Genomic DNA, 13595 nt, shown 5'->3' on the forward strand with positions numbered 1-13595 from the left:
TGAGACATAGAGAAAACAAATAGCAATATGTTAGATAAAATCCAACCAAATCAACAATTACATTAAATGTGAATATGCTACAATCCAATCAAAAGGCAGATATTATCAGACTGTTTAAAAAAGTGAAAGTCAACTATAGGAGTCAAAAAGAGGTGACACACTTTAGATTAAAAAACAGAGGTCCAAAGCAAAGGGGAAGAAGAAGACAAACTATACAACATTAACTGCATATCAAATTTGAAAAGAAGAAATGGTATTAATCCAATGTATTTTAGAAAGAGAGTTTTAAAAGTAAATACTTCTCAACTAATTTTTTTAGTCCATGGACATCACAAGAAGAAGTAAAGAATGGAGGAAGGAAGAAAAAGATTGAAAAATAGATCAAAAAGGAATAAAGAAACTATTTGAATTCTTGGATTATATGACCCTGTATGTAAAAAGTCCTAATGAATCAACCCCTCCAATTCAATATCAAACTGTTCTGAGTTTAGGAAGGTCATAAGATTCAAGATCAATATACAAATATAATATATGTTCCCTTATTCTAAGAAAAATAAAATTTCAAAACATCCCATTCATGATAAAATGAAGAATAAAAATAAACAAAAAAGCACAAGAGCTGTACACTGAAAACTATAAAACATTTCTTGACAAAGTGAAAGATCTAAATGAGTTGAGAAATATTCTCATGGAATGGAAGGAAACATTGTTAAGATAACCATACTTTCCAAATTGATCTCTAAATTCAGTACAATCCCTATCAAAATTCCAAAAGTACTTTATGAATCTAAAGGCAGATCATAAAATTATGTGGAAACACAAGGGATCTAGAACAGCCAAAACAATTCCAAAAAGGAATAAATTTAGAAGACTTAAAATATCCAATTACAAAACTTATTTTGATACAGTAATCAAAACATTGTACTATTAGCATAAGATCAGATATTTTAAAATAGAAAATAAGAAACTTAGAAATATTTTAGTCAACTAATTTTGACAACATTACAGAGGCAATTCATTGATGAAATGATAATTTTCTCAAAAACTGGTGAAACAATTTGATGTCTATGTGTAAAAAAAAAAACAATAAAAATTTCGGCACTTATGACATACACAAAATATACCTCAAAATGGATCTAAAATCAAAATATAAGAGCTAAGATATCTTTGATCCTGAGTTATACAAAAGTTTTATTAGGTATCATACCAAAAGCATGATCCATAAAAGGAAATAATGTTACTGTCAAAATTTAAGCTTTTGTATTTCAAGGACAGCACTGAAGTCAATATAATACCCAGAATATATATTATTTTTAAGAAACTATAATTCAATAATAGGGAGATAAAAAACACAATTGAATATAGAAAAAATATTGATTATACATTTAACAACAAAAAATATACCACTAGCTAATAAGCACAAGAAAAGATGCTTAACATCATTAGTCATCAGGGAAATGTACATTAAACCCCCTATTACTCAGAACTCGCTAGGATGATTATGATCAAAAAGAGTGATAATATAAAGATCCAGTGAGAATATAAAGAAACTCAAACCTGCATACATTACTGGTGAAATATGAAATGGCATGGCCTCTTGGGTAAACAGTGTGGCAATTTATTTAAAAACTAAAACATATACTTACCTTATCACATAGCAATTCCTCTCTTAGGAATTGGCCTAAGAGAATAGAAATATATGCAACAAAACTCTTCTATTCAAATGTTCATTGCAACTTTATTAATAATAGCCAAAATGAGAAAACAATCCAGTGTCCATCAACTCTTAAACAAACTGTGGTATATCCATGCAATAGAATAGTGTTCAATACTAAAAAGGGGAAAATTGCTTATACATGGTACAACATGAATAAACTTCAAAAACATCATGCCAGACCAAAAAAAAAGACTATATTTTATGATAACATTTATAAGAAATGTGTAGAAAAGGCATCTCTAGAGATGAAAGTAGACCAGTAGTTGCCTGGAGTTGGGAGTTAGAGCGGGGATTGACTGCAAATGGTCACAGGATTTTTGGTGTGATAAAGTAAAATGGAGTCTTTATCATAGTCACACAATTAAATACATTTACTAAAAATAATTATACCATATACTTATAAAAAATGTTAGTGTGAATAGAGAGCACCATTAAAAATCAGGAAGTAGACAACACACTCAAAACAGCTGTTCAAATTTTAATTTACTGAATCTGAAATCTACCAGATAAATAAAATAATACTGTAAAAAGCAAAATTAACAATTAAAAATTCTGAACAATTTTTAACTAAAGGGGCTAATTTCCCACTCATGAGAACCTACACTAGAACTAAATAATATCTGAAAGTAAGGGCACTTTCTTTTGTAAGTTAAAAGATGTAGACTTTCTTGCCAACAAAAATAAAAACACAGCAAAATGCATATATTAAGCATGAGGATTACTATAAGGAATATATAATTCACCATGCAATCACCTACCTTGTCCTTTAAATATACAGAATAAGTAACTATACAGTAATATAACATACAGAATAAGTAACTATATAGTAAAATAACATCTATATAGTAATTTTAACATTACTGGCATTAAAAAGAATCAAGAAAAAATACCAAGGTAAGTCTCAGTAATATCTGCATCAGAATTTCAATTTGGAAGTAGTGATATCAAGGCGACAGAGTAAGTGGATGTGGCATTCATCTCTCCCCAACAAACACATCAAAAATAAATATGTATGTTGACAAATTCTCAGTGAAAACTAACTCTAGACTAGCAGAAGGACTTCTGTTCAAACAAGAGTGTAAGGAAAATAAATATGCAATTGAGCAGGAAGGGAAAAGAAGCAATTGAGTTTGGATTTGTGTCCAGGGAGGGGACTTGCATAAAAAGGGCAATTACATGAGCTGACACTCAGGTGAAAACCCTGGAGAGTAAGCATGTGAAGTCACAGGCTGGGCATCCCAGTCCTGGACCCATGTGGAGAAGATACATCCCCTAGTCTAGGTGCAGGTCCACTGCAACAAAGAGAAAGTTAGAGAAAAGACTGGACTCTGTTCCTGAAGTGTGCACACATGCTAGCTAATCCTTGAGGCAGGTCAGAGATAGGTCTGCTCTGCTGGGGATCATGCAACTAACTCTCAACATGCACCCAAATGAGCAAAGTGAACACCCTATTCTTGCTTATTCTATGTCACAGCATGGCACTGAATCTAGGGTGAGGACCAAAGAAAAGATCTGACCATGGGACATGGAGGCAACCCAGTCCAAAGAAGGAAGTTGGTGCTTACTCAAGCAGTACCTCAGAAGCAACCCAGATATCTGATGGTGAGCACTAGACCACAGTTAACCCAACACACACCAAGAATCCACCTAGGACCCCACCGGCCCCGGAAAGAAGCTTCACAGCAGAGTGGGGATGGTGGAAGCAGAGGGTAATGATTTTCTGTGAGTAACAAAGGGGACTTGCACCAGAGGCTGTAGACACCTACATATGCAATGCATCAGACCTCTGGGCACTATGAAACTCCTCTGATGCAAAGTCTCTGGGCAGAGAGAGGGGAAATATGTACCTAACAGAGCCACAGGGAGAAGGCAATGGCACCCCACTCCAGTACTCTTGCCTGGAAAATCCCATGGATGGAGTAGCCGGGTGGGCTGCAGTCCATGGAGTCACTAAGGGTTGGACACGACTGAGCGACTTCACTTTTACTTTTCACTTTCATCCATTGGAGAAGGAAATGGCAACGCACTCCAGTGTTCTCGCCTGGAGAATCCCAGGGACGGGGGAGCCTGGTGGGCTGCCCTCTATGGGGTCGCACAGAGTCGGACACGACTGAAGCGACTTAGCAGCAGCAGCAGCAACAGAGCCACAACAAGGCCAACCCTCAAGGCTTCTGCTCCTGGAACTTGAGACAAAACTTCTACCTCTGACAGAGCAGTCATGGCCACTGAGCAGAGAGGAAGTCCCACTTCATACACAGTGCTGTCTCTAGCCACTCTATCTGGACCCCCACCAGTCATTAATATCAAGGTGATAGACACCAGCACACATCTAGGAAAGATGTGATTGTTGTCCATGTCAAGTTCAGTCCTCCCATCAAAGGTGCTGAGCATACACACTTTGCATAGATATGTTTCCATATAAGAAAAAAACAGTCCATTCTAAAGGAGATCAGTCCTGGGTGTTCTTTGGAAGGAATGATGCTAAAGCTGAAACTCCAGTACTTTGGCCACCTCATGCGAAGAGTTGACTCATTGGAAAAGACTCTGATGCTGGGAGGGATTGGGGGCAGGAGGAGAAGGGGACGACAGAGGATGAGATGGCTGGATGGCATCACTGACTTGATGGACGTGTGTCTGAGTGAACTCCGGGAGTTGGTGATGGACAGGGAAGCCTGGCATGCTGCAATTCATGGGGTTGCAAAGAGTCGGACACGACTGAGCAACTGAACTGAACTGAAGAAAATACCTTCAAAACTGCAATAGGTAACTGTCTCAACTAAATTCATAGAAGTAGAGAAAGTTAACTAAAGTTAAAAGGCAGAGGAACTACTCTTAATTGAAAGTGAAGTGAGGTCATTCAGTCGTGTCCAACTCCTTGCGACCCCATGGACTGTAGCCTACCAGGCTTCTCTGTCCATGAGATTTTCAAGGCAAGAGTACTGGAGTGGGTTGCCAGTTCCTTCTCCAGGGGATCTTCCTGACCCAGGGATCGAACCCAGGTCCTCCACATTATGCAGATGCTTTACCCTCTGCACCACCAGGGAAGCCCTCTTAATTGAAAGGGCCAGAGTAAACCATTGAAAAAAAAAAAATACTGAAACAAACAATTCACCAGATAAGAATCCAAAATATTGATAATAAAAATGTTAACTGTATTAGGGAGAAGAAATGATCTAAACACTGATCATTTTAACAAGGAACTAGAAAATATAAAAAGACCCAATCAGGAATGAATAATACAATAGCTGAAATAAAAATCATACTACAAGGAATTAATAGCAGACTAAGTGATACATAAAGAAAGCTGAACACTGAAGAATTGATGCCTTGGAATTGTGGTGTTGAAGACTCTTGAGAGTCCCTTGCACTGCAATGATATCCAACCAGTTCATCCTAAAGGCGAACAGTCGTGAATATTCATTGGAAGGACTAATGCTGAAACTGAAGCTCCAAAACTTTGGCCACCTGATGCGAAGAACTAATTCGTTAAAAAAGTCTCTGAGGCTGGGAAAGACTGAAGGCAGGAGGAGAAGGGGATGACAAAGGATGAGATGGTTGGATGGCATCACCAACTTGATGGACATGAGTTTGAGCAAGCTCCGGGAGTTGGTGATGGACAGGGAGGCCTGGCATGCTGCAGTCCATTGGGTCATAAAGAGTCAGGCATAACTGAACGACTGAATTGAACTGAACTGAAATGATAAAGAAAGAACATGGAAATGATATGGAAAACAGAATGATGGAAATCACCTAATCTGAAGATCAGAGAGAAAAAGAAATTAAGAGATTTTTAAAACAATGTTAAGCATTCCAAAATTTACACTACAGGTGTCCAGAAAGGAAAAAGAGAGGGAAGGGGATTGAAAATGTATTTGGAGAAATTATGACTGAAAACTTCCCAAACCTATAGAAGGAAATAAATATACAGGCACAGGAATCAAAGAGTTCCAAATATGATGAACCCAAACAGAACTGGACCAAGATATAATTGAAATGGCAAAAGTTAAGGAGAGAATTCCAAAGACAGCAAGATAAAAATAAAGATACATATGAAATATATATATGAAAATAAATATATATATATTTATATGAAAGATGTAAATGAAACCCTCATAAGGCTTTCAGCTAATTTCTCTACATAAATTTTACATACCATAAGGACTATATGTATGCTGTCTACAAGAAACTCACTTTAGACCTAAAGACTCATATAGACTGAAAGTGAGAGGATAGAAACATGTATTCCATGCAAATGGGAAGCAAAACAAAGCTGGAGTAGCAATCCTCATATCAGACAAAATAGACCTTAAAATAAAGAAAATGTCAAGAGATAAGGAAAGACACTACATCATGATCAAGGGCTCAATCCAAGAGGAAGTCATAAAAATTTTCAATATCTATGTACCCAACATAGGAGTACCTCAATACAAAAGTCAAACACTAACAGACATAAAAGGAGAAATTGACGGTAACACAAGAATAGTAGGAGACTTTATCACCCCACTCACACCTATGGACAGATCACCAAAACAGAAAATTAATAATGAAACACGTCTTCAATGATACATTAGATGGGATGGATCTCATTGATATCTTCAGGACAGTCCATCCAAATGCAGAAGAATACAGCTTCTTCTCAAGTGCACATGGAACATTCTCCAGGATAGACAACATCTTGCATCACAAATCAATTCTCGGTAAACTTAAGAAAATTGAAATCAGATCAAGCATCTTCTCCAACCACAATGCTATGAGACTAGATATCAATTACAAGGAAAAAACTATAAGAAACGGAAACACATGGAGATTAAGCAACACATTTGTAAATAACCAACAGGTTACTAAAGAATCAAAAGGGAAATAAAAAAATTCTAAAAACAAATGACAATGAAAATATGAGAACTCAAGTCGTATGGGATGCAGCAAAAGCAGTCCTAAGAGGGAAGTTTATAGCAATACAATCCTACCTCAAGAAACAAGAAAAACATTGAATGACAACCTAATTTTACACCTAAAACAACTGGAAAAAGAAGAACAAAAAAACCCTCAAAATTAGTAGAAGGAAAGAAATCATAAAGATCAGAGCAAAAATAAATGAAAAAGAAATGAAAGAAACAATAGTAGAGATTAATAAGACTAAAAACTGATTCCTTGAGAAGATTTTTTTAAAAATGGACAAACCTTTAGCCAGACTCATCAAGAAAAAAAGAGAGAAGAATCAAATCAACAAAGTCATAAATGAAAAAGGAGAGGTTACAACAGACAGTGTAGAAATACAAAGGATTGTAAGAGACTATTATGGGGAATTCTATCAAATATTTTGAGAAGAGCTGCCTGTCCTTCTAAAACTCTTTCAAAAAATTGCAGAGGAAGGAACACTTCCAAACTCATTCTACAAGGTGGATACCTGATACCAAAACCAATTCATAGACAACACAATAAAAGAAACCTACATGCCAATATCACTGATGACATAGACGCAAAAATCCTCAAAAAATTTTAGCAAACAGAATTCAGCAACACGTCAAAAAGCTCATACACCATGGTCAAGTTGGGTTTATTCCAGGAAGGCAAGGATTCTTCATTATATGTAAATCAATCAATGTGATACACCATATTAACAAATTTAAAGAGAAAAACCGTATGATAATCTCAATAGATACAGAAAAAGCCTTTGATGTTATTCAGCACCAATATATGATTAAAACTTCAAAAAAATGGACATAGAAGGAACCTTCCACAACATAGTAAAGACTATATATGATAAGCCTATAGCAAATATTATTCTCAACGGTGAAAAGCTGAAAGCATTCCCCCTAAGATCAGGAACAAGACAGGGTGTCCACTTTCATCACTATTATTCAACATAGTTCTGGACGTCCTAGCTACAGCAATCAGAGATGAAAAGGAAATAAAATGAATCCAGATCAGAAAAGAAGAAGTAAAGCTCTCACTGTTTGCAGATGACATGATATTATACATAGAAATCCCTAAACATAGTATCAGAAAATTACTAGAGCTAATCAGCGAATTTAACAAAGTTGCAGGATATAAAATCAAGGGAGAGAAATCACTTGCCTTTCTATATACTAACAATGAAAAATCTGAAAGAGAAATTAGGGAATCAATCCCATTCACCATTGCAACAAAAAGAATTAAATATCTAGGCGTAAACTTACTTACGGAGACAAAAGAACTAAGCACAGAAAATTATAAGACACTGATGAAAAAAATCAAAGATGACATAAACAGATGAAGAGATATTCCATGTTCCTGGGTAGAAAGAATCAATATTGTGAAAATGTCTATACTATCAAAGGCAATCTACAGATTCAATGTGACCCCTATCAAATTCCAATGATATTTTTCACAGAACTAGAACAAAAAATTTCACAGTTCATGTGGAAACAAAAAAAAAAAAAAAAAAAAACCCTGAATAGCCAAAGCAGTCTTCAGAAAGAAGAATGGAGCTGGAGGAATCAACCTTCCTGACTTCAGGTTATATTACAAAGCTACAGTCATCAAGACAGTACGGTACTGGCATAAAAACAGAAATATAGACAAATGGAACGAGATAGAAAGTCCAGAAATAAAACCATGCACCTACGGGTATCTTATTTTTGACAAAGGAGGCAAGAATATACAATGGGGCAAAGACAACCTCTTCAATTAATGGCGCTGGGAAAACTGAACAACTATATGCAAAAGAATGAAATTAGAACACTTCCTAACACCAAACACAAAGATAAATTCAAAATGAATTAAAGACCTAAATGTAAGACCAGAAAGTATAAAACTCTTAGAGGAAAAGATAGGCAGAACACTCGATGACATAAATCACAGCAAGACCCACCCTCTATGACCCACCTCCTTGAGTAATGGAAATAAAGACCAAAGTAAACAAGTGGGACCTGATTAAACTTAGAAACTTTTGCACAGCAAAGGAAACTATAAGCAAGGTGAAAAGACAACCCTCACAATGAGAGAAAATAAAGCAACTGAAACAACTGGCAAAGGATTAATGTCCAAAATATACAAGCAGCTCATACAACTCAATACCAGGAAAAACAAACAACCCAATCAAAAAGGAGATGAAGACCTAAACAGACATTTCCCCAAAAAAGACATACAGATGGCTAACAAAGTCATGAAAAAATGCTCAACATCTCTCATTATTAGAGAAACGCAAAGCAAAACTACAATGAGATATCACCTCACACCAGTCAAAATGGCCATCTCAAAAAGTCTACAAACAATAAATGCTGGCAAGGGTGTGGAGAAAAGGGAACACTCTTACACTGTTGGTGGGAATCTAAATTGATACAGCCACTATGGAAGATGGTATGGTGGTAGTGTTTTAGTTTCTAAGTCGTATCCGACTCTTGCGACCCCATGGACTATAGCCTGCCAAGCTCCTCTGTCCATGGGATTTTCCAGGCAAGAATACTGGAGTGGGTTGCCATCTCCTTCTCCATGGACCTTCCCAACCCAGGAATCAAACCAGGTCTCCTGCATTGCAGGTATATTTTTTACTGGCTGAGCTATGAGGGAAGCCCAGAAGATGGAATGGAGATTCCTTTAAAAAGCTAGGAATAAAACCACCATATGACAGAGCAATCCCACTCCTAGGCAAATACCCTGAGGAAACCAAAATTGAAGAAGACAAGTGTATCCCATTGTTCATTGCAGCACTGTTTACAATACCTAGAACATGGACGCATCCTAGATAGCCATCGACAGATGAATGGATAAAGACATTGTGGTACATAAACACAATGGAATATTACTCAGCCATAAAAAAGAATGCATTTGAGTCAGTTCTAATGAGGTGGATGAACCTATAACCTATTATACAAAGTGAAGTGAGTCAGAAAGAGAAAGATAAATATTGTATTCTAATGCATATATACAGAATCTAAAAAAATGGTACTGAAGAATTTATTAACACGGCAGCAATGGTGAAAGAGACATAGATAATAGACTTATGGACATAGGGAAAGGGGAGGATAGGGTGAGCTGTATGGAAAGAGTAACACGGAATCTTACATTAGCATATGTAAAATAGCCAACTAGAATTTGCTGTATGACTCAGGAAACTCAAACAGGTGTTCTCTATCAACCTAGAAGGGTGGGATGGGGAGTAAAATGGGAGGCAGTTTCAAAAGGGAGGGATATATGTATACCCATGGCTGATTCATGTTGAGGTTTGACAGAAAACAACAAAATTCTGTGATGTAATTATCCTTCAATAAAATAATAAATTAAAAAGAAAAAAAAAAAGAAAGCTAGGGACTTTAATGATAGTCTGTAAATAAAAAAGCAGACTCAAACAAACAATCCTATAGCATTTGTGACAAATAGTCTTCTAGTAATTATTAAGAAGATAAACCCAAATCATATTTCATGATGATGTTAGGCAGACCTGGTACTTCTCCAAAATTATTCAACCTACTGATCTCCAGTACTTCCTTCCATAAGGCAAGAAGAGAGGTGAATGGATAGGAAGAATATTACAAAAGGAAAGGAACAATAATTATAACAGTGGTAGAATTAATAATAATGAGCATTTAATCAACACTTAACCCTGAAGCCAAGGATATAAGAATTTTACATGGATTATATCATTTAATCTTTTCAAATAACTCTCTAAGATATGCAGCCTAAGTTGTCAGGAAATAATTTAACTTAATCTTAATAACAGATTGAGCTCTTCCTGGTTGAAAATCAGATTTCCCTTTGCCTCTCTTTGGAAATCTATTAGGTGCCTCTCAGTGACATTCTTGCTTCTGGTAATCAACACATGTCCTTAGACCTTATTACTGCAGAATAAAGATATAAATTCTCTGAAACTAAGATGATGACTACCTTATCAAATTGCTCACAGGAGTATTCTGCCTCTAGCTATATGGTTAACCCTAACTGACAACACAAAATGACAAAGATCATGGTTTAGTGAAAGCAATACAGTTCACTCTGAAAATGATTTACCATCATTCAGCTGTATGATTAGCTCTTGTTTTTTGTTGCTTTTCTTTTTGATGGAAGAGGGTGGTAGCTAACTGGTAGTATGTGCATAGCCAAAATAGTTATATTCCAATGAAAGCCTTCACTGTAGACGAAAGAATAAATATCTTACACTGTTGAAAACTAGCACTTTCTTACAAAAGTCCAATATAAAACTGGAAACTCCAGACAACTATTAACAAGGCCAGCAATTACAGAAGAAATCATGAATCAAGGCCAAATTTATCAACAGGGTCATAATTTTTAATTCTGATTTTCTTCTTTTCGTGTTTTCGAAAACTATAACTTTGACACTAAAATAACTGAAAAATATTACTCATCTGGTTAAGATTCCGTGTCATAACTTTACTGACTATAATTTTGTTTGGACTAACTGTAGCCTCCTGAATGTCTCATTCTAGCAAACCCAGGTGAATAAGCAGAAATGTAAACAGAACAAGAGGACTGCTATCCCTATTTTAAATAAAAATGCTGTCTATTGCTGGTTTATTTTTAAACAGCCACTAACATATTTAAATTATAATTGGATCTTCTTAATGAGCAGTTTCCTATTATTGGAACTTGCAGGGGGCCTTGACATTTGAGTCATCATCTCATTGTGTCTATTTCTTACTGTGATATACAAATTAACTAGACATACAAGCCAGATGAAATATAGGGGGGGAAACTTGAAGCAGTAACTTTAAATTAAATTAATTGTTCTAAAATCTATAAAATATATAAAGCAATCAACATTGACAACAATATATTTTACTTCAAGCACATTTTCAATAATATTAACTTCAATTTTAAGGCCCAAAATGCTTCAAACCCTCCTAGCCAAATACTGTACTTCTAGAAAGCAAAACCACAGCTTTAATATTCTTTAAATTTAAAAATTAGAATAATTCCAGTGTATTCTCTCAAGGAGTGAAAATGTTCTAAAGAAATGCTTCTTTTTCAACACTAAAATTTAATTAGAAGTTTCGATATAGGCACTTAATATATTGTTCTGCATATTAAGAAAAACAGGATGTAAACCAGAGTTCCTAGGTTGTGAAATTTAGAACATAACATATTCAAAGTGTAGCTAGCTTTTACTTGCATTTATTTAAGGATAAGGCAAGCAATTCCCACAATGTTGAAGTGAGTTTTACTATTTCTCTCAAAGCTTTACTCAATCAGTGGAAATATTCATGGATTTGTAGTATCAGGTCTTTAGTAAATCCTATCATTTTTGTAATTACTATGGCTAGTAATAATAAATGTCTGCTTTTTATGTGATGAAATAGATTAATGAAACAGGCAGACAATATGCAAAATGGCTGGGAATAGGGTCAAGTCTTTTTATATATATCCAGAAACCAGCAATTTTCTAAATGGCACTCTAGTTTCTCTTGCCTAAATAATTATAAGTACCACCAGCATGTAATATACTAAAAGAATTATGAAATCTCCCAGTTCCTATCACCCAAATCAACATGGCCACTTACCTTGTCTTTATTCTCAGTGCCAGAAGCCTCAGGCTTGGTTCTAATCACAAATGGGGTGGACAGGCGCAGCAGAACCCTTTCGAAGGTGGCATTAACCTTCGGAGAAATGATCTCAAAGCAGTCCTCAAACTTGAGCACTTTGTGAGTGTCACATCGGAGCTGCTTCCTTAGGCCTTCCCCCAGCTGAAGGACTGACATGTGGGGGTCAAACATCAAGTGAAAAGGGAAGGCTCTGCAGAAGGTGTTGATGCTAATTCTGAGGTCCGCAGGAACTTGGGATGTTCCCTGAGGAAGGTTCTTCGTGACATTAGCATTTTCACATTGTCTGATAAGGAAAGCGAGGCCATTACAATTGCCTGGGTTTGAACCATCAGAGCACAGTTTCTCAGCGACCTGGTTCACTTCCACATCCAGCCGATAGATCTTCTTTCCCGCAGCCTTAATCATTCCAAGCATTGCAAACCCCACAATGTGGTGAGGGTGGAAGTAGTGGAGTATAAGAGTACCTTCACGGAGCTCTTTGCATAGGAATGATGGTGACTCTAGAGTGGCCTGTTTTCCAAAAGAAGTTCTAATATGTTCCAACAAAGCATCAAAGCCATTAAAAAAGTCCTGCAATGTGCCACCTACAGCTCGAAGGACTCTCTCATTGTCATCAAAGCATATATTAAAGAACTCCTCACCAAATCTTTCTTGGATTTCCTCAAACTTCAAACCTAGGGGTAAATGGAAGTAAATGTTAAAAAGATATAATACAAGTAATTGAATTTATAGCTTCTTAAATGTTTATCAGAAGAGTAGCTAGTGACCAAAGCAAGAGAAGCAGTCCCCTTGGGTACACAAATTTCCCCAATAGGTTAAGTCATTCATTTTGATTTAGAGAAAGTAAATATCAGTTCATCTTCTGGATGCTTCTAAGACGTTAATGAGCATAAACATTTTGTTGTTGTTTGATTTTAAATATTTTTAGAGTAGTTTTAGATACATAGGAAAACTTAGTTGAATATAAATATATTGTCCATGTACCCCTGTTCACTTCCCGCACACAACCTCCTCCCCTGGAAACTATTGATATTGTACACTACAGTGGTACATTTGTTACAATCAATGAACCTATATTTATATAACATTATCATCCAAAGTTCATAGTTTACATTAGGATTCACTCTTGATGTTATATATCCTTGAGTTTTGACAAATGTGTAATAATATGTGCCCACCATTTTAGTATCATGCAGAGTAGTTTTGCTGCCCTAAAATCCATTGTGCTCTACCTATTCATTCCTGGGTCCCCTCAACCCATGGAGCATGATCTTTTTAAAAGCTGCTAATCTAGCTGTTTTTCAATATTATATCCCATTTGCTGTAATTACCATGAATAT

The 13595-nt window shown here is 35.9% G+C and overlaps 1 protein-coding gene across 1 annotated transcript in view; it reads right to left on the reverse strand.

The window, feature by feature from the left end:
- Window positions 1-13595, reverse strand: part of GUCY1A2 (guanylate cyclase 1 soluble subunit alpha 2) — a 516653-nt gene that overhangs the window by 346407 nt on the left and 156651 nt on the right. The window contains exon 4 of the mRNA XM_025266957.3: window positions 12214-12929. Coding sequence (XP_025122742.1) covers window positions 12214-12929 — 716 coding nt within the window. The remainder of the gene's footprint in view (window positions 1-12213; window positions 12930-13595) is intronic.

The sequence above is a fragment of the Bubalus bubalis genome, chromosome 16, assembly GCF_019923935.1.
Source record: "Bubalus bubalis isolate 160015118507 breed Murrah chromosome 16, NDDB_SH_1, whole genome shotgun sequence".
Lineage (NCBI taxonomy): Eukaryota > Metazoa > Chordata > Mammalia > Artiodactyla > Bovidae > Bubalus > Bubalus bubalis.